Here is a 20,882-nt window from a genome sequence, read left to right as displayed (position 1 = left end):
ATATACTAATCGTTATTTATATAGTGCCAACATATTCCACAGTGCTTTACAAATTGGGGGATACGTACCCAAGATAGGTCATAGCATACAATCATAAACCAATGCGCATGTTGAACAATAGGGGTGAAGGCCCTCCTTGTGTGAGGTTACAGACTCTAAGGAAGTATACACATAGGATACCATACATATATAAATTCGAGAGTCATTTAATAATTATTGGCAACAGCCCGCTGCATTTGCAGTATAAACAACGTCAGAGAAAATGTGGTATATAATACAAAAATAGGGGTCAGGAGTGTTTTCGCCCATACTTTTTCCGGCAACCGGAGGGCAACAGCAGCCCTCAGATAATGCCATTTCACTAAATACCTCCCTATAACATTCTTGCGCTGTGAGCAAATTTGTGAAAATTCAGGTTGCTTGTGGTAGGAACCCACAAAAGTATCATCAAATCCTTTCGATAAGCAAGTGACGAACAGGCAGTGTAATACCAGAGTGTGGTGAGATGGGTTTCAGCATTTAAGTAAGGAAGTGAAAGTGTCAAACATGAGGTTGGAGCATGGACAAAGCTCCCATTGCTTATGTCCGCCCATTGCTGGAAGACTTGGCTGTGGAAATAAACCTTTCATCCAAACCTATGCATGCAATTCTGCCAGTACACCTGAAAATGCAAAAAGTTGCTTGCAGATGAGTTCCACACAACCTTTCTGAGGTTCAAGCTTGGCACCGAATGCAAGTGTCTGCGTTCTATCTGGCTCGATATGAAAGAAAAGGGCAATCTCAATTCATGAGACGCGGGCACAGAGTTTAGAGACTAAGTTGAAATGGCAATCTGCTGAGTGGGGGCACCAACATTCCCCCCTGGCCCAAGAAATTCAAGCAAGCACAGAACCTCGTGTGGCGCAGTGTTAAGACAGCAGAAATGCAGTCCTAAGCTCTTGCTCACAACCTGACGGTTGCGGGTTCAATCCCGACTTGGGTCAGGTAGCTGGCTCAAGGTAGACTCAGTCTTCTATTTTTCTGAGTACCCAGCCTGCTGGGGGTAAAGATGACTGGGGAAGGCAATGGCAAACCACCCTGCAACAACAGTCTGCCAAGAAGACATCACCTTAGGAGTCAGTCATGATGTGGTGCTTGCACTTTACCTTACCTATTGTTGCTTATGACTATGAGGGTGTGATACAGGCTGTCCCTCCTCAAGTTACTGGGAGCGCCCAGTCCTACCATTCTTTCTTGCATCACCATCATCGTCCGGTATTACATCACAAGAGACCAGCTCTCCTTCAGAATTCGATGATCATCTTACATAACAATGTTTGCTGTCATGTGGACACAACTGTGAATCAACTGTTTCAAGATGGGGTAGGAAGGTGTTGGAGCATCCCTTTACTCTCTAGATATGAGTCCCTGTGACTGTGAAGTGTTCTAAAATATAAAGGAGCCCCTGCACGGATGTCATTTAAAAAGGAAGAAATTGTAGTGGCCATAGGGCACTCTACGAGGACCATTGAAAAGAGCAAGAATGCTGATGGTGGCAGACGTCTTCCAGAGATCTAGAAGTGGGTTGGAGACATGGCAGGGGATTATTTCTAGGGTATGTAATATGTTTCCAAATATATTCAGTGCAAATAAAAACATAGTTGCTAATAGGTTTTACATGGTCCTTGCACAAACATAAAGCGGTGGGAGTGGATCACGAGCCATGTTTGTGTATAAATAGATAAGAGGTACAATTTGGGTTATGGGGGATGCAGTAAGAAGAAGAGGGTCAGGTTTCTAAGGGGAAGTGTAGAATCAGGATAGATGGAGAAGAGTTCAGATTGGGGAATTTTGCAGGCCTGCCTAAAAAGATGTGTGTATAGAGCACGCTTAAAGCTGTGGGTATTCAGAATTTACCTGATTGTCTGGGGTAGCGCATTCCAGAGGACTAGTGTGGCTCAGGAAAAATCTTGGAGGCGGGAGTGGGAGGTTTGGGTTGAAGAGGAATTCAGTGTAACGTCATTAGCAGAGCGGAGAACATGGGTAGGGCAGTAGACAGAGATTAGGGAGGACATTTAGGATGGTACAACTCTGTGGAGAGTCTTATGGATGTGAGTGATGAGTTTAAATTGTATTCTATATTTGATGAGCAACCAGTGCAGTGACCGTCACATGGTGGAGCGAGCAGAAAATTGGACATCCCACCGCCGACTGTGTGGGAGATTCTGTGCAAATGTTTGTGATGTTAACCCTACCAAGTGTAGTTGTTACCAGCCCTGAAACCAGACGACAAAGCACGTCAAAGTTCTTTCTGTGAGAGTATGCAAACTAATGGAAAGTGATGGTTTCATGGAATTTTAGTGTTTAGTGATGCAGTCGCCTTCCACCTTTCGGGCACAGCTAACAAATGTAATGTCAGAATCTGGGGGAGAGAAAACCCACCTGTCTACATGGGACATATGCGTGACTCCCCCAAGGTGAATGTGTCTTGTGCTATAACCTGTCGAAAAGTATACAGCCCCTTCTTTTTCCATGAAACAATTCCGGGGATTTCGTACCTGGATGCTACAGATATGGCTTCTGTGCACACACATGCCAAGAGTCAAGGACTAGCACTATGTAAGCAGATTATGAAATGGTGTTTCCTCAGGTGACGCTTGGGACCACCCATACTAGGATAATTTGTGAAGCCCTATCTTGTGTTAGGTTGAACACCAGACAGCATGCTTATGGCAAGGCTATGTGAGTTATTGAAGTTCAAAGTGTGATTGTTGTCAGTAAGAGAAACCCAGTAATCTTGTAGATATGATACCTTTTAATGGATCACATCATATCTGTGCCCCTTAGCCTGTTCTGGAATTCGTTTCAAGTGCAAATTAATCATGCCATGTTTGTGTCATCCCATGTGATCATATGTATATGTTTTTATATAAATACGTCTTAAGATCTGTTCTATTATACCCGAGGAAGACCCTTGAGTAGGTTCGAAAGCTCGCTATGCCATTAATAGGTATCATATCTACAAGATTACTTGGTTTATCTTACTGGGAACAATCACACTTTCCTCTACTGGCTAACACCGTACCAGATGTTTTCATTTTACATAATGGAGTTCACACGATGCATAATAGTGGATGCCAGATAGATGGGATGTTCCAATTCCAAAGTTGTGTGGGCATCTGATATTCCTTGATCTACAGTGTCGTGTACTGGGAATACCATATTGAAGGCATTACCACCCATAGTGGACAGAGCAGCGGTCACCCACAAGTGCTTGATGATCGTGACCAGTGGTGTGTGGCTAAAATTGTCTGTGCAAACAGACAAGCAACTTTGGCAGAAATCACATCCACATTGAATGAAGGATGCCCACATGCATATTCCCCAAGTCAGTGCAGCATTTTTTAGCTTCCACGGGATATTGGAGCAGAAGATCCACCAGTGTCTCTGTTAACAACACAAGACTGGACACAATGCCTGACCAGGGCTTATGACGTTGCTGGACCCTAGAGGACTGTCCATATCCTGTGTTATCCAATGAGTCACGGTAGCAATTGTTTTAGGCTGATGGTTGGATTCATGTGTGGTGCAGACCCCATGAAGCCATGGACCCTTGTTGTCAACAAAGCACTATTCAGACTGGTGGTGGTTCCATACTGGTGTAAACTTACAAAGTTGAGTTTTGTCCTGTCTGTACAATAATAATCACTACATAAAGTTATATGTTCACACTTGCACCATGACTTCTTTCTATAATGGAAACCACAGTGCAGGATTCCATTGAGTTATAATGGGGTACGGTGGGTTCTGTTCTGGTGTCTGTTGTTCTGACAAGCACAAGTTATTCCCGTGTAGTCTGAAGGGACAGTTCCTAATATCTACAGAATCAAAAGGCAATATTTCAGTTTCAACGAAAACCATAATGAGCTCTGGTGCACAAATTTATAGTCGATCTTTAAAGTTAAATACTTCTTTATTGCACTTAAAAAAAAAATGAGGTAAATCAGCTGTGGATTTCTCTATGTAAGATCTGTTAAATGGATGAGATTTAAACAAATCTTATCCGCAGTCTGCGGAAAAAAGCTGCATGGAATCCTCCCAAAAATTGACATAAGGCATTGATATTAATTGCGCAGCATGTCAATTTATGCTGCAGATTTTCACAGCAGATTTCACCTTTTGTCAAGTGAAATCTGCCGTAAATTTGTAGCATTTCCTCCATTAAATCTGTCACATCACCCTCAGCACTGTTTGTAAATTTCCAGCAATAAGTTGCTCACTTTTCTGCTCCGGAAAATCCACAGCAGATTCACCTAGTGTGGCCATACCATTAAAGGATTTCCAGGAATAGCAAAAGTGGCCTGAAATTTGAGAAACCGTTCCTTAAGTACCATCCCTATTGAAAATATGACCAAATATGGGATTGACAAGGCAACTGTCAGGTGGATTCACAACTGGCTGAGTGATCGTACTCAGAATGGTCATAAATGGCTGCACATCCAAGTGGAAGAATGTATCAAGTGGGGTACCACAAGGCTCTGTCCTAGGCCCAGTGTTGTTCAACATTTTTATAAATGATCTGGAGGAAGGAATTGATGGGAAACTGATCAAATTTGCTGACGACACAAAGCTAGGAGAGATAGCTAACACTAGGGAAGAGAGAGAGAGTATTCAAAAAGATCTAGAAAAGCTTGAACTGTGGGCGGTGACCAACGGAATGGTATTTAACGAGGAGAAATGCAAAGTCCTACATCTGGGGAAGAAAAATGAAAAAAAGTACTTACAGAATGGGAGGAATTGGGCTAATCAGCAGCACATGTAAAAAAGATTTGGGTATACTAATAGATCATAGACTGAACATGAGTCAACAGTGTGATGCAGCAGCCAAAAAGGCAAACACAATTCTGGGATGTATTAAGAGAAGCATAGAGTCTAGATCATGTGAAGTAATTATCCTCCTCTACACTTCCCTTGTCAGACCCCATCTGGAATACTGTGTCCAGTTCTGGGCACCCCAATTTTAAAAAGACATAAACAAACTAGAGCAAGTTCAGAGAAGAGTTACCAGTTTGGTAAGCAGTCAGCAAATCATGTCCTATGAAGAATGGTTAAAGGATGTGGGAATGTTTAGCTTGCAAAAAAGAAGGCTGAGAGGAGACTTAATAGCGGTCTACAAATATCTGAAAGGTTGTCACACTGCAGAGGGATCAGCCCTATTCTCATTTGCACAAGGAAAGACTAGAAGCAATGGGATGAAGCTGAAAGGGACGAGACACAGATTAGATATTAGAAAAAACTTTCTGACAGTGAGGGTGATCAATGAGTGGAACAGGTTACCACGGGGGATGGTGAGTTCTCCTTTAATGAAAGTCTTCAAGCAGAGGCTAGACAAATATCTGTCTGGGATGATTTAGTGAATCCTGCATTGAGCAGGATTCACTAAATCATGACCCTGGAGGTCCCTTCCAACTCTACTAGTCTATGATTTCTTTCCTACCTATGAGTTTTTTCTGATATAGCAGCTCAGTCCCATTTAGTGAAGCGGTGCTGTTGCTAAAAAAAAAGCTTACTGTTTGTATAATGTAAATGCAGTTCTAATGCAGGACCTGAAATAGATACTCAGAGACTGTATGATTTGTGTGTTTTGCTTTCATGCATACAGCAAAGTCTGTGTACGCATTGTGTACCTTAAAGTGTACTTGAGTTTTCAATGAGTTTTCTAAAATATACCAGGTTCTCCTAACCTGCTCATTTGATGCTGTTTGCACCCTCTTCCTGATTTCTAGGTGGCATTCCCCATTTTTCTGTTGCACTGCTGTTTTCAGTCCACTCTCAAGGAGTTAGTGTGTAGCAAGCCTAGCATTCTGCCAGTAGTTTACTGTTCTGTACTTCCTTTCCCTGACTTCTCATGCTGCATTACATATCTCTGGTCTGATCAACAGGGAGGTAGTATCTGAATGCCCATCCCTCTGCCTTCCCAAAATGACTCAGACATTTTAGCCAAATGGTTAGTAAACCCATTTTAATTGTGTCTAATGTGTACACACAAAGACACAAACCCACATGCTGTAACAGCAGGAGAGGCAGAAACCATGGAGATTGTTATCACAGTGTCTGCCGATCTGTCGGTCTGCAGCCTGTAAATGCAGAAGAGACACCTGTGAAGATAGACTCTCCCCTTGTTGCTATGGAAACGTTCATGTGTCCTTGTTACTATGAAAGCTCTATACCAAATGACAGAGACTAAATTGCAAAGAAGTTGGAAGGGAGACCCCTAGTGGCAGCCACTTTAAGTGTGATTTACAATGGTAAAGCAGCAACATTTTTAATTCAGACAGAAACAATGAGACTAATACAAGCTAGTAGATGAGCAGAAGTTGTCTGAAAAGTTAGTGCCCCTTAAAGTATACGGTGCACATAGTGCGCATTGTATACATTCACATTGTAGAATCCAAACAGACATGGAAATTGTTGCATGTAGATCAGTCATATTTATAATGCGTCCTCTCTATTAATTTCATATTTTTATCCAGACATTTTAGCTAATATCAGCCATCGCTACAACTGATCTGTGTCATTTGTTTGGCATCCTGACCTGAGTGCCTCCTTACTTACATACTTTCATTAGTTTCATGATCTAGAGATGTGATGATGTGAAAAACTGCTTCTGGGTGTTGTATGTGCACGGTTGTGGTTGTTGTACGTGAACTATTGTGGGTGTTGTACATGAACTGTTGTAGGTGTTGCATGTGCACAGTTGTGGGTGTTGTGCGTGCACAGTTGTGGGTGTTGTACGTCCACTTTTGTGGGTGTCCTTTTTAGGTGATCTGTGCACTACTAGCTGATACTCACAATGTAGCGGCCAATTGACTTATGAACTTAAGGCCCATTTAGACACAATGAAAAGCCATCTTTTGAGCGATAATCTTAGTGTGTACATGCTTCCATCTTTCACTCTTTGGCTGAACAATTATTTTCAGCTGTGCATTAAAAGCATCCTTCAGCCAGAGTGAAGATAAGACAGACCGCATGCTGTGTCTGCTGTCCATGGTGCTGAATTCTCCATGGGGAGCTAGAGACTACATTGTTTTCTCTTAGCAGCCCATGGCTGAACAATTGAGCTAATTACAGAGCTCAGACCTCCTGCTGAGTTCTGAAACAGCTCCCAGAAGCTCATTTGCTTGCAAATTAAGCGGATAAAGTACTAATAGCAATTAGTGCCTATTAGTACTTTATGCAAAATGATCACTGATCATATCTTTTCAAAGATTATTTTTGTGTGTGAATGGGCCTTTAGAGGTGAGGCATTATCTTTACTTACACACATTACAGCTGTTATCTGAAAAGTTAAATAGCAGAGTGTTCACCCTGTGCCTGTACTCAGAGTCCCTGCTGGGTCCACACTGCTGGGCTGTAAGTACTGTACACCATACACTGCTATCTGGTGCCTCCGGACAGCAACTTGTTAGGAAATATCCTCCCTTAGAAGCAATGCCTCTATACCTTGATGATATGGTATCCTATTAAGCATGTCATATTTTATTTCTATTCTGTTCACTAGGAATCCATCAAATGAAACTTAAAAGGAGTTATCCTGGCAGCACCCGCCCGGCCACACCAGGGTTGAAGCGGAAGCGCTGCTTCGACGCCTTCGTAGTGTCCAGTGCTCATAATTGCAAATGCTGCTCTTATTGAAGTCAATGAGACCCCAGCCTGCAATTACAAGCACAGCTCCTATTGATTTCAATGAGAGCTGCCCTTGCAGTTACAAGTGCCAGCCACTACACAGGGTCAGAGCAGTGCTTCTGCTCCTACACCGGTGCATCCTGTTGGGCACTGCCTGGATAACCCCTTTAATATGCCTGTCTATGAAACTAAATGTGATTGTTCCCAGCAAGAGAAACCACGTAATCTTGTAGATATGATACCTATTAATGCTAACAAAAATACATTATGTTAACGCGAGCTTTCAAACCAATGCAGGGTTCTTCTTCCGGCTTCAAAAGCTCGCATTAATATCATGTATTTTTGGAAACGATTAAACTATTACATTTTTCTCTCCTGGCTAACACAGTACCAAACATTTTTTATTATATGAAACTAGAAGCCTATGAAAGTACAGTACACAACATAGACTGCTATAGGTGCCGTATAACTCTCTTTTTTTCTATCAAGTTGTTAAAATTCTGATCAGCAGTATCTTAAAGGAGTTTTCCATAACTTAGATATTGATAACCTATACTTAAAGGGGTTGTAGCAAGTTATAACGATATCCACCATCCACAAGATAGGGTATAACTTTATGGTAGGGGTTTGACCGCTAGGACTCCCATTGATCTCAAGATTGGCGGTCCCAAAAGTCCCCATATGAATGAAGTGGTGGTTGCACATGTGCGCTGCAGCTCCATTCATTTCAATTACAGCGCCAGAGATTGCTGAGCGGGGACCTTTTGGACGCCCATTCTTGAGATTAATATGGGTCCCAGCAATCAGACCCCCACTGATCATATAACTGTTGTGGATATTGTATAACTTTATAACTTGGCAGAACTCCTTTGAAATAGATAATCAATATCCGATCAGCGGGGATCTGGGTCTTGACATTCCTTATTATCAGCTGTTTGAAGAGGCTGTGGTACCTGGGCAAGAGTTGTGGCCTTTTCATTATATACCAGGCCTAGCGCTGTGCATTTTGAAGTGGCTGTACCTGCTATTGCAGCTCAATCCCATTTACTTAAATGCTGTAGGAAGACCGATGGATGTGACATCACAGAGGAGAAAGCGGCCACAGCGGTTCCTCCAAGTAGCTGATTGGCAGGAGTATCCTGATTGAGAACCCCACCACCACCGATCTGTGTCCCAGTAAATCCCTTTAATTATATTGAAACGCGAACAAAGGCTGATTATCATCCAGTTTTTCCAGATGTCTAATTGGCAAATCTACCTCGTTATATAGTGATTCATCATCCTGTCCAGTATCATTGTGTAACCTTGTCAGACACCTTGTTGGAATTGCTGATCTGGGAAACTCTTAGAAAGCTTGTGGGAGCGGCATTGGCCGTCACATTGACTTTCTGCAAAGCAGATTTAACAAAAAAGCTCAGTAGAATCTCTTTAGGGTTTTAAAGTGTAGAAATGCTTCTTAAAATAGTTGTCCACCCAGGACAATCCCTCTCCATCTATGGAAATCATGGGGAGGAATTAGAGGCTGGACCTGTGGCAATCAGCTCTCAATTGGGGGGATGCCTAGAAAAAAGGGGTCCTACGAGATCGGCAACCAATTTAAAAGGAGTCCCAAGGTGGACTTTTACACTTTATGTATATAAGTGATTAATCCCTCTTAGTTGAGGGCCTGAATGACTGGTTATGTGTCTCCAAAAGTTCTAACCCCAGCTAATGTCCTCACTCTCTATACTCAATCCTTAACACGACAACACTTTGTTGTTATTCACTCTTCAATATTCAGCTTCCACAAACATATAATAAACCAGCTACTGACTTGTCTGTGTGTAGTACTAATAGTATAAGCCAAGCTGTCTCTGCGCTTGAGCATGATATGGATTTACCAGTATGGAGGAGTACTGGTATAAAGACTGTTCATATATGTTGCATTGTGGTCACCTCTTGCTTTTTAGGCACCTCTTCGCTCATGGACCTGTAAGTACGTCTTGTTAGCGTAGAGATCACCAACATGTCACTGGTCAGTGATGTTCTACTTGGGTAAGAATATTGGTGCTTTTATGTACAGAATAGGAGGAGGGCACTGATGTAACTATAGGGGATGCAGGGAATGTGGTTGCATCCGGACCCAGGAGCCTTTAGCTACACGCCTGGGAGGGCCATAGTCTTACCATATAAGTGTGACAACCTGCCATGAAAATACAACTCTTGGCATGCCCTGCCAATTGTTAGGTCGTTGTGGGTGTAGTAGTTTCCTAAAGAGGTTATCCAGCCCCCAAAAATGTTTTCGATGCTTGTTTAGGGTGGTGGAGAAACTCCTCTGGCTTAATATCTCATTACTCCTGTACTGATGGTGCCCGGTCCACCGCTGTCCTCGAATTCCTGCAGCAGTGATGACTTTCCCAACACAGGGACTTCTGACTGTTGCGGCAAATACCCCGGCTGTAGTGAATCGGTGATTGGCTGCAGCGATAACATTTTCCTGTTGTCATTGACGTCATCGTTGCAGCAGGCAGTAAAGTGTAGCGGGGAACCTGGCACCATCTGTACCAGAGAGGCAGGGAATCTGTTGCAATCAGTTGGGTTTTTTTTACGTTTTTCAACCACTCACCTCAACTGTCATAAGTCAGCAACTCTGACCATTGGCTAATACAGACAAAGAGTTTTTGTAATTAGCATACACAATCTATAAACTAGAATTATTTGCCCATTAGAATGTATTACCGCCCAAAGTGTAAAAATGGCCATTTAAGGGAATATGAAGGGAAAGCGACTGATGGCAAACTGTCATTTTGTTATCAGCTGTAGATGAGAAAATGACAAAAATGTCAGTTCCTGAAAAAAATATCTATATGTCAACCGATGCTGGCAGATCCATTTGTCACGTATGTGAAAATGGCAATCGCAGTGGAATAGAAGCACCTCCACCCCACGTGATTGAATTATTGATGAACTTTGGCTTTACTAATATGTGGCCATGAAAGTTTGGGTTAGTAGTGTATTTTAGTGAACGGGGATTGTTCTGTCTTTCTGTATCCGTCACTTTTGCTCATTTTATACATTTACGTTATATTTTGTCTCTTTAATTTTTCAATATCAGTTTACAATTTTTTTTTAAATTTTCTCTTTACATGATCATTGATTGTGTCATTGTGTATGCGTGTAATCGAGTCATTTGTGGGGTATACCTGTGGACTGCACTGGTGGACAGCATAGGCCTCTGTGGGGAAATGGCTCGGTAGCGTGCGGGTCGGCAGCAGTCAAAGGCGGAAACCAATGGATACAGTCCAAAAACAGGCTTGACCTGCGTTTATTCTTATAACAGCAAAACAAAGTCCAACCTTAGCTTTCAGGCAAATAGATAATAGTCCAGTTATCAGGCCGTCCCGGCCTGATCTGGTCGCACTTCACCGGTGCCGCGTACAGCAGGGCTTCTATCTTCAAGCCGGTCACGCACGCTGCCAGGGTCCAGCAGCCGTCTTAGCTACGTCTGGTCCTCCCAGACACACACCTCCACTAGGTGTTGAGGTGAGGGGCGTCTCCCTGTCCACCTCTGGCCTGTTCAGCCACACACTCAGGCTAACAGCCCTGCAGCTCCACCGAGCTGTCTAACTGGCCCTCAGCCAGACACTCTCTGCTTCTCCTTGGTAGGAACTGGCTTTTCATCTCGTTCTTGCTCCACCCCTGTTTTAACCCTCGCAATAGAAGTCCTGTCTCTGGCCCTCTACAGGCCCTCCTGTGTACTGCACTACTACACCTCATATTATGAGAAAGAAGCCATATTACTTATGGCAACATATGTTCGAAACTGCAGCGGAACAAATGAAGTTTGGTTGTACGTGCAACACGTTTTTTTAATATTCATATATAGGGTTATATTACAAATGATCTCGATTTGATAAACTCATGACTAATGTTCAATGACACCCAGATACAAAATTTGATATCAATGGAAACAGAAACTCAAAGTCTTGTTAGACAATATCAAAAATGTTTTCCACATCACAGGTGATCAATGCGAGTCCCCTTTGTCACTTGCACACATCGAGCCTGTAGTCAAATTCTTGCCATGCACATTGTAGTGTATCATAAGACGCAAGGCCCGGGGAACATGGCTGCCAAGGAAGCAGCTTACTGTCATCACCACCTCCACACCCAATACATATGTTTGGTAGTCGGCTATTGAGCTCACTTCTGACTTCATTATAAAAATGGGGGGCGCCCCGTCCTATTGGAAGATGAAACCTGGGATTTCCTGTTCCCGCTGCAGCAGAAGCCATATCTGTAGCATCCAGGTACGAAATTCCAATGAATTAGTCTCCTATTCTCCTAGCAATGACTACTGCAGAATAAAACCCTTGGGCGTCATTTATCAAAATTGTCTAGAGTAAGACTGTCCTTGTTGTCCATAGTAACCAATCACAGTGCAGCTTTCATTTTATGTCAGCTGCTTGCGAAATAAAAGTTGCGCTGTGATTGGTTGCTATCGAGAACAAGGACAGCCTTACTTTTAGATAGTTTTGCTAAATGAAAATTTTTGAGTTTCTGTTTCCATTGATATCAAATTTCTGTATTTGAGTGTCATTATATGGCGGTTCTAAGGGTTTCACATTAGAAGGATCATTTCTAATAACCCTTCATGTTGCTTTATTAGTTTTCATGGGGTTATCCACAGGATAAGAGGATAGAAAGTGTCTGTATGGAGGGGGCCCAACCGTCCCATAGAGCTTGCATACTTGACCATTTGTACAGGTGAACAAGGTTCCCTGTTTTCATAATCGGTGGGGGTCCAAGTGGTCAAACCCTCAGCTATCAGACTCTTATCCTCTATTCTGTGAATAGGGGATACGTTTTATTCTTAAAATGTTTGGTACGGTATTAGCCAGTAGAGCAAAGTGTGATTGTTCTCAGTAAGAGAAACCAAGTAATCTTGTAGATATGATACCTCTTAATGGCTAACAAAAAAAACACCCCAAGATTCAACAGGATAAGAGGATAGGAAGCCTGAAGAAGAACCCTAAGTAAGTCTGAAAGCTCGCTATTATTACATCATGTATTTTTGTTAGCCATTAAAAGGTATCATATCTACAAGATCACCTGGTTTCTCTTACTGAGAACAATCAGTTTAATTCTTGGGACACCCCTTTTAATGATTTGCCCACCGTGTACATCTCCTGCCCCGGTACCTCCTGTATCACCCCCACCCTGCTTGTTTCCAAGTATTTAAATACCATATGTAATTGTCATACAGTTTATGTTTCCCCCGTGCTTTGAAAGCACTATGGAATAAGTTGGCGCTATACAAATCAGGATTATTATTATTATTCATTTAATGTATTACAGGTGTTTTTCTTATTAAAATGGTAAGGCCGTTAGCGACCCTTGGGTGAATGGGGAACTATGGATACGATTGTTGTATGCACCGGAAGCTTACCCATCTCCCATGCCACAAGTACATGGCAAGCAAAATTTGAACACAGCCTAGCTTGGCATTTATGCCATTTTTCTATGACTTGCTGGTATTAAAATAATTAACCTTTAAATACTTTGGTGAGAATTTCAGAATGGCCTGATGAATTTGATATAGTTTACATCAGTCAATCTATGACAGCTTCTAAGAGGCGTAGATTTAATTTCTACCCTGTTTCCTTAAAAATAAGACATACCCTGAAAATAAGACATAGCATGATTTTCCGGAATTTTTGAGGAGGCAAAATGATTTTTCAGGCTTTTTGAGGATGCTTGAAATATAAGCTCTGCTCCAAAATTGAGCCCTGCTAACAGTTAATTTTAAAAGTCAATTTAAATAGTGTCCAGGCAGCTATACATGTAAAAAAGTTAAACCTTTTTGAACAAAAATGAATATAAGACACTGTCTTATTTTCGGGGAACACGGTAGAACACGGACTGCTAAAATATGCACTAGTTGTTACATCTCATTACAGCCCAGTTTATATTAAGACAGGAGTAGGAAATACCGATCTTCCTAAATATGAGAGAAAATGTGTAAAAACTAGTGAAGTAAACAACACATCACTTTTTACTTTTTTAGCCTGTTTTGGAAGAATTAAAGGGGTTTTCCACAATTAAAAAAATACAGCTGTAGCTCTTTCTGTGGCTTACCATCCAGCACTCGAGCCCTAGTCCTTGCCCCACTAAACCCAGAAGAAGCTGGCTGCACTTGTGTCATTCGTCATGCATGTGAACGCTCAGCTTCAGTAGTCATAGCAGAATATACAGTCTCTATAGAAAAGAAAAGGCTGCACTAGAGATACATAGTTGTGAGTTGCCATGTTATATTACCTGTTTTACATAATTCGATGATTTCTAATTTCATTATTTTTAATTAGTTATGTAGTACAGTATGTAAATTTGTATCAAGTTTTGCCAATTAGTCTTAAATGTGATGCAGTATTCTGCCCACCATTACTGGTCTTGTACTGTATATACAGCGCTTCCCCTTTCGATGCTACCTTCACATATGCAGAATTCTGTAAAAGTCCATATACCTCGCTTACATTGACACTATTAATGTAGTCTTTAGTCTGTATTTTATGTAGCTGCCATGAAGAGGGAGCTCTGTATATAGCAAATGTTTGCAACAGATATTTTTACATCTTTGCTTCACTTTCCAGGGTGAAGGAATGTTGCCGTATTTTGGTAATTTCCGCCTCTTAGCTGAATTCTCTACACCTTTTGTCAATCAACGGTAGGTCAATAAAACTTTTTGTGCTGCGTTTCTTGTATACAGTACTTTGTGCATACAGATTCTGTTCCATGTTGTCTTGTCAGGGGTTGATAGACATACCAACAGTGTAGTGTAGAGGGTTAGATATACACACTGAATGATCACTGCGATAGGAACATCTACTCAATAATGGGTTGGTCCACATTCTTGGGTGGTCACAGCTTTCAGACAGTGAGGAACAGATTTCACAAGGTGGTGAACATCCTCCATACTTAGCATGCCCTCTGCAGCAGCTTCGTCAGTTGGTGCATATTTTGCAGATAAGTGGGGTCCTAGCCCTTTTGAGCATATCCTAAACATGTTCAATAGGGTTACTGTCTGGTGAGTTTAGGAGCTTCCAACCGCTCCCTAGTGACCCAAGCTCAATGACACGGAGTGTTGTCCTGTTGAAAGATGGCATCGTGGTTGAGTAAGACTTCCTAAAAATATGGGTGCAGATGGTCAGGTAACAGGTCCCAGTAGCGTTCACCATTCAAGGATTGTGGTATGATGACTAATGGTTCTTGGTCATGGCAGGAAAATGCTCCTCAAACCATGACACCATCACCACCATCCCATTGAACCCCAATGGTGCAACCATGGGATACAGCTTCATGCTGTTTACGTCAGATGCAGACCCAAACATCCTTATGGTTGAGCAGCAAACAGGTCACTTTAGACAAGCTTCTGCCATGTATCAAAGGTCTGCTGATGTTTTTCCTAGGCCCATGCAACGTGTTGTTAGCGATGACGTGGGTCATCAGCCTTGTTGGTATTCAGCTATTGAATTGTCACTGCATTGTCATTGTGGAGATTTGTCTAACTTTCGCACTGTTGTACTGCTGGGTCAGTTGGTCTATTGTGGCATGTTGTTACTGGGATACCAGAAGTGCCACCCAACACTTGCCTTTAGGATTAACCACACATAGCTGTGTGATCTTCTGTCGGATGTTTGATCATGGTTCAGCCAGTCTTGGGACACTCTTGATACCATATTTTTGGAACAGCCAGCAGTATGACTGCACCACACCTCTGGACATCAACAATCAGGCTTCGGTCAAAGTCACTCAAATCGCCATGTTTACCCATTACTGCCAAATGCTGCCTTTTGCTGTGCAGAGGGGAGGTCAGCACAATATTTGAGAGTAGATTGTGATGCGGCCATCATATGATACTGTGTTACTGATCACAAGATGTCATGCGCCGGCTGCTCCTAATGCAGTGATTATTCAGTGTATTATACAATATTTTAGTGTAGAGGGTTAAATACCTAATTTTGTGCCTGATATACATGAGACTGTCCCATGTGGAACAATCCATACATGTTTAGGTTTGCGAAATCTTAGCACATATGATTGATGATATCTATGAATGGCAATCATTTGACTTGCATTTCATGTAATCTTGCATGTGAGGGTCATATACACACATATTATAGCTTCGTGCATGAGTTGCATACTGAAAACCAAGGATGGGATCCTATTGGATCAGAAGCTTTGAGAAAAGCTTTCCTGATCTCACTGCATAGTATCTGATCCAGCCCTTGGTTCCAAATGTACGCCATTGCATGAATGTGTAATGCAACCTTAAGCATGTGTCCTCAATCAAAGGTGCAACTTCACTTTTAGAAAATCATCAAAACTTAAAGACGCCCTTACCAGGGTTGCCAACCTGATTTTTTTCCCTTCATTTTTTCTGTACAATGTATCAAAAAATTATGGACACACAACTTTTTCATGGACTTGAATTTGAAAATCACAAAATCCTAGAGAGTCTAAGTGACACTAAATATGAAAGTATTAGCACCATCTACTGTGGGCTATAAAGTGAAGATACCTACAATCGCCACAACCTGCCCAAGGTCAAAGGCTTCACAAAAAATCATGGACACATCATTTTTTTTTCTTTACAGACAATGGAAAAGAAACCTTAAGTTTATAGACTGGGAATTTTCAAACGGTTGGCAACCCTGCCCCCTACATGGGCTAATGTTTGAGTATGAATGTTCATTTACTCGATCATTAGCCCCTGTGAATATATCCTTCATCAGCTGACAAACTAACGCTTGTTCATTGGCTGATCAGATCTTTAATGCAGGCATAAAAATGCTCACTCTTCTGTAGGACATCTCTCCTTGTAAGCAGAGGATGTGCTACCAACTACCGCTGTCTGAATGGGGACAAATGATCATACCATAGATCTTTCAACCCCATACTACCAATTCTCTGCTGCGTGTTAACGGCAGTAATGAGCAAAATGCTATATTGTCGATCGATGATTGTTAAAAGGGTTGAGAATCGGACAGACTAAAATGGCACTGAGACTCGTTAGATGGGTTGATGATCGGGAATGTTTGTATGAAGATTCGTTTTCTTGATCATCAGTCTGTGTAACTATGCCTGCGATCAGCCGATGAACGAGCAAATGATCGTTTGTCGGCTGATCGGATCTCTAATGAGGGCATAAAAATGTTTGCTCCGTTCTAAACAGAAAACATGCTGCGGACAAATGTTACCTGTATGGGGACAAATTATATAATAGGTCGTTTATCGCCATACTACTAATTCTCTATCTCTACTAATTTGCAGATGAGCGCCAATTGTTATGCCATATTGTCTATAGGTGCTCATTACACGGGCAAAGAATCAGCAAGTGTAAAAAGGCCTTTAGGAACAAGCTATCTATTATTTGTGGCCATCACCCCTGGATTCCACTGCCATTACCAAATCTGCTAACTGCGTTCTTCATATACTACCCTGTATGGAAGAACAGAGCAGTGAGGATATGTAATATACTATAAGATCTAGCCTAACCTGCTAAAAGTGCAGTTTGATCTGTTTCCTTCTTCACATTAGAGCGACCCTTCGGTCCTAGACAGACAAGGATGGTCGCACAGCTTCTCTGCCCATCTAATGCACCCTGTGTTTTAGTATGCATCATTCATTGTAAGACACTATACGCTGCTTTGATTGGCCAGTGCTGCCCATAAGAGTAGCATTGACCAGTCAGAGCAACACGTAGCGTCTTAGACCAGTGAGCCGCGGAATGCCTGCCTCCAAACCCGCACCATTTGGTGTTGGTTTTGAAGCGGATTTCATTGTTAATTCCTGTGCGGAATTCACCCCCTCGTTGAGAGGGGATGAGTTCCGCAGTCAACGGAGTCGGCGACACAATTGACATGTCACCGACAGCACCATGTATTATGAGGTGACGGGGAGTACTGGTCCAATTTTGCAAAATTTGCAGCAAAGTTTCAGCAGTGTTTCCACCCTGTGTGAATGTACCCTAATGCATAGTGTGCATCAGGCTGTCAGACCAGCAGTTTGGCCATCTTTGTTTGTCCAGAACAGGAGGGTCACGTTAAGGTGCTTGGACCACACAAGACCAGAAGCACCAGGTTAGATTATGTCTCTTCTGCTCATATCATTTTGGACAATTGATCTATTGTGTTTGTATCCCGGCAGTGGAATTATGATGATTTACAATATTTAGTGGTTTGTATGTAGTTTACCATCTGGCATTGTCTGTTATTAATCTTATTGCATCTGTTGAGTTTTGCAGGTGGTTCTTCGAAGTGCTGGGATACCCAAAGCACTCCCTCCCTAACATGGTGAATGGAGTCTTGATGACAGTTGTGTTCTTCATAGTCAGAATAGCAGTCATCCCCACCTATTATACACGTGTCTTTTCTACCTTTGGCACAGAAGCATTTCATAGACTGGGCTTAGGCGCACAGTGTGCCTGGATCATCTCCAGCGTCTCCCTGGATATAATGAACGTTATGTGGATGATGAAGATCACAAAAGGATGTTACAAAGTCCTATATCACACTGATGGTGTATTGACCAAAACTCAGAAAAATGGGAAAGCAGAGTAGAAGCAACAGACGTTCTTGTGTCTTCCATTCTTCCATCCCTCAGATGTTGCAGGCTCTGCCAGGACTTGCATGTTTTTTTTCTTCCCATGACATAAAATGTATTTTAATGAACTTCCATAATTACCTCTTTGTAATGTTCCTCCTTCATATTCACACCCTGCACTTCCACAAACACTGTTCCAAAGAGCGAGAACTTCTTTCCTGAGAAAACTTTTGTTGTGATTGTAGAACTCTAGAATATAACTTAACGGGAAGCTTAAGGTCTGTTCCGAAATGCAGTCTATAACCCTGACACTCAGTGACTATTATATGCTTCTTATATACTAATATAGAGATTCGCTGTCAAGATGAGTTTGGTCGGTAGGAAAATTACAGCTGATTCGATCCTATTATTGTTTTTGCTAACTTAGAAAAGTTTTGGCCAGAACGTAAGGCCCGTTGCACATAACATTTGGGAGATCCGCTCTCCTAGAGATATCTCTTTAGATCCAAAGTAGGATTGAGTTTTGGTTCATGCCAGGAAGTTGACATTCCGTAAAGAAGCATAAGGGATTGTGTTCCATCTCCCTTGATAGTAAATCTACCACCTCATGTGGAAGGATTCAATGTGGGATCTCTAATTAATTATACAGCTATCCTATAAATCAAACCAGTAGCTTATAGCCACATACAATCTCCACTCTTACCATGTATAGACAACTCAGCTATTGACCTATTAATGACTTTGTACCTTTAAAGCTCCCCCTAATTGTTAAGGAGTTACAACCTCACAATAAGCTTTGTAAATGACCTTAAATAGTCAACGAAATTCAATTATAATACTTAATATTCCAAGCATATTCTGAAATAGTAGAAGTTCCATTTTGCCAAGATTTAGTAAACTGTAATAGAAAGTTGTAGAAAAACCTCCAGATGTCTTTGAAGTTCACTGTCATGTTTTGTGGCAGTTATGGCTTTACATAGGTTTTTGGAGCCTTATAAAGCCTTCAGAAGAGGGAGAAGAGATGGAGTAGAGAACCATGAAAATTATTTGGATGTAAAAGGGGTTAGGAAAGAATATTTTAAAGGAACATAATATGAAAAGTTTCATCCGCCCACCCCCTCCTCCCACTCACACTTATACACTCATGTGGTGTAAGAATTTATTGCTGTGAGTCTCATATAAGCTCCTCATGGGCGGGTCTGCCTTAAAATGATATAGTTTACAATTATTATCCCCACCCCTTCTTCATCTTCAATGTCTTAGGTAAGAATAGGATGAAATCGAAGGTGTTAAAAAGCATCTGTAATTTTCACAATTGTGGTTCAGCATTAGGTGAACCTTTTCTTGAGTTGATATACAAATATTATCTAACTTCTGTTACCTGAGTAGCTCCTTTTATAAGCAGAAGTCATCAAGATTAAATAAGCGCAGAGATGGGGAAATCTAAATTCTACACTAGATGTTATTCACATCATGTTTAAGCCTATCACTAGAGGTATATGTTGGGGAGAAATTCACAACAGAAGGCTATGACACATGTCACAGTATAGGCAAACACTGGCATATGTTGCCCATTTTCTTCCAGTGTGCCCCCTCTGACCTGTTAACCGAATCACGCCGGTTTCACGTCTGCGTTGGAACCTCTAGTCGGAAGTTCTATCGCAGATTCGGCTCAAACTACTAAAAGTCCAAAAGACAGACGACTGGGCAGAAACCAGACAGACCGCATTATAGTCAATAGGGCCAGTTTGGCACTGTCTGGTTCCATCCTGAGACGGAGCAGTTCATCTGTGGGGATTCCCTTTTCCTACTCCCTAACGGAGCAGGAAAGCGGGATGTCGAGTGCAGATGTGAAACCGCCCTCACTGCTGCTTCTAAAGGGAACAGTTTAGGTGCTAGAAGTATATTAGGTATTTACAGTATATACAATTCACAAATATACAGGTTGAAGGTTCATTAATGGTGGAGCTCCACGTTATGCTCACTCCGCTAAAGGGAAAAAGGTGGTATGCCCTAGATGGCGACATTTATTGCTTTATGGCTGTTGGTTTTCCAGTTGTATTACCTTGACTGTTTTGATGATAAAAAGTTATACTTATCCTGCTGGTTCTTACTGATTGCATCCCTAGAAGACAATTTGGAAAGGGTTGAAGGGAAGGGTGTTATATTTTTTGATACCTTGTGAATTCCTACAAAAATATTGATGTGCAAGTCTTTTTTTATTTACACTATTTATTTTTTTAATTCTCCAAGGGTCACGGTGTAAGCACCAATTTGCATGATTTTTTCTTTGCTACAGCATAATTCTGCCAGCTGGCACCCGGCAACACATTTAAATGTGTCTGGACTAAGTTCCTTGTGCTGTCCTCAGCATTTCTCCATGAATGCCACCTCCATGCGTCTGAGCTAAAAGTAACAAAGTCATGTTAAACAGCTGTTCTGCATTTCCTCTTTACTTCAATTTAGCAATCTTTACCACTGTGTGAGAACTGCACTCCTCATTTAAAGTTTGAGAAACCCACAGAATCGGCAATTGTATAAAATACTGTAAATATCTTTTTTTTATATAGTTGGTTTCTATGGAGCTATCCATATACAGTGCTATCATTTCCAAGATACCAAGTTCTGATGATCAG

The 20,882-nt window shown here is 41.7% G+C and overlaps 1 protein-coding gene across 1 annotated transcript in view; it reads left to right on the top strand.

Moving 5' to 3' along the window:
• Positions 1 to 20,344, top strand: part of TLCD4 (TLC domain containing 4) — a 78,087-nt gene extending 57,743 nt beyond the window's left edge. Inside the window, exons 6-7 of the mRNA XM_066597388.1 lie at positions 14,295 to 14,368; positions 17,948 to 20,344. Of these exons, the coding sequence (XP_066453485.1) occupies positions 14,295 to 14,368; positions 17,948 to 18,263 (390 nt within the window). The 3' untranslated portion in view covers positions 18,264 to 20,344. The remainder of the gene's footprint in view (positions 1 to 14,294; positions 14,369 to 17,947) is intronic.
• The last annotated feature ends 538 nt before the right edge of the window (positions 20,345 to 20,882 follow it).

This window comes from Eleutherodactylus coqui, chromosome 3 (genome assembly GCF_035609145.1).
Source record: "Eleutherodactylus coqui strain aEleCoq1 chromosome 3, aEleCoq1.hap1, whole genome shotgun sequence".
Lineage (NCBI taxonomy): Eukaryota > Metazoa > Chordata > Amphibia > Anura > Eleutherodactylidae > Eleutherodactylus > Eleutherodactylus coqui.
Note: the sequence above shows the minus strand (reverse complement) of the source record. Positions and strands in the feature narration are given on the sequence as shown.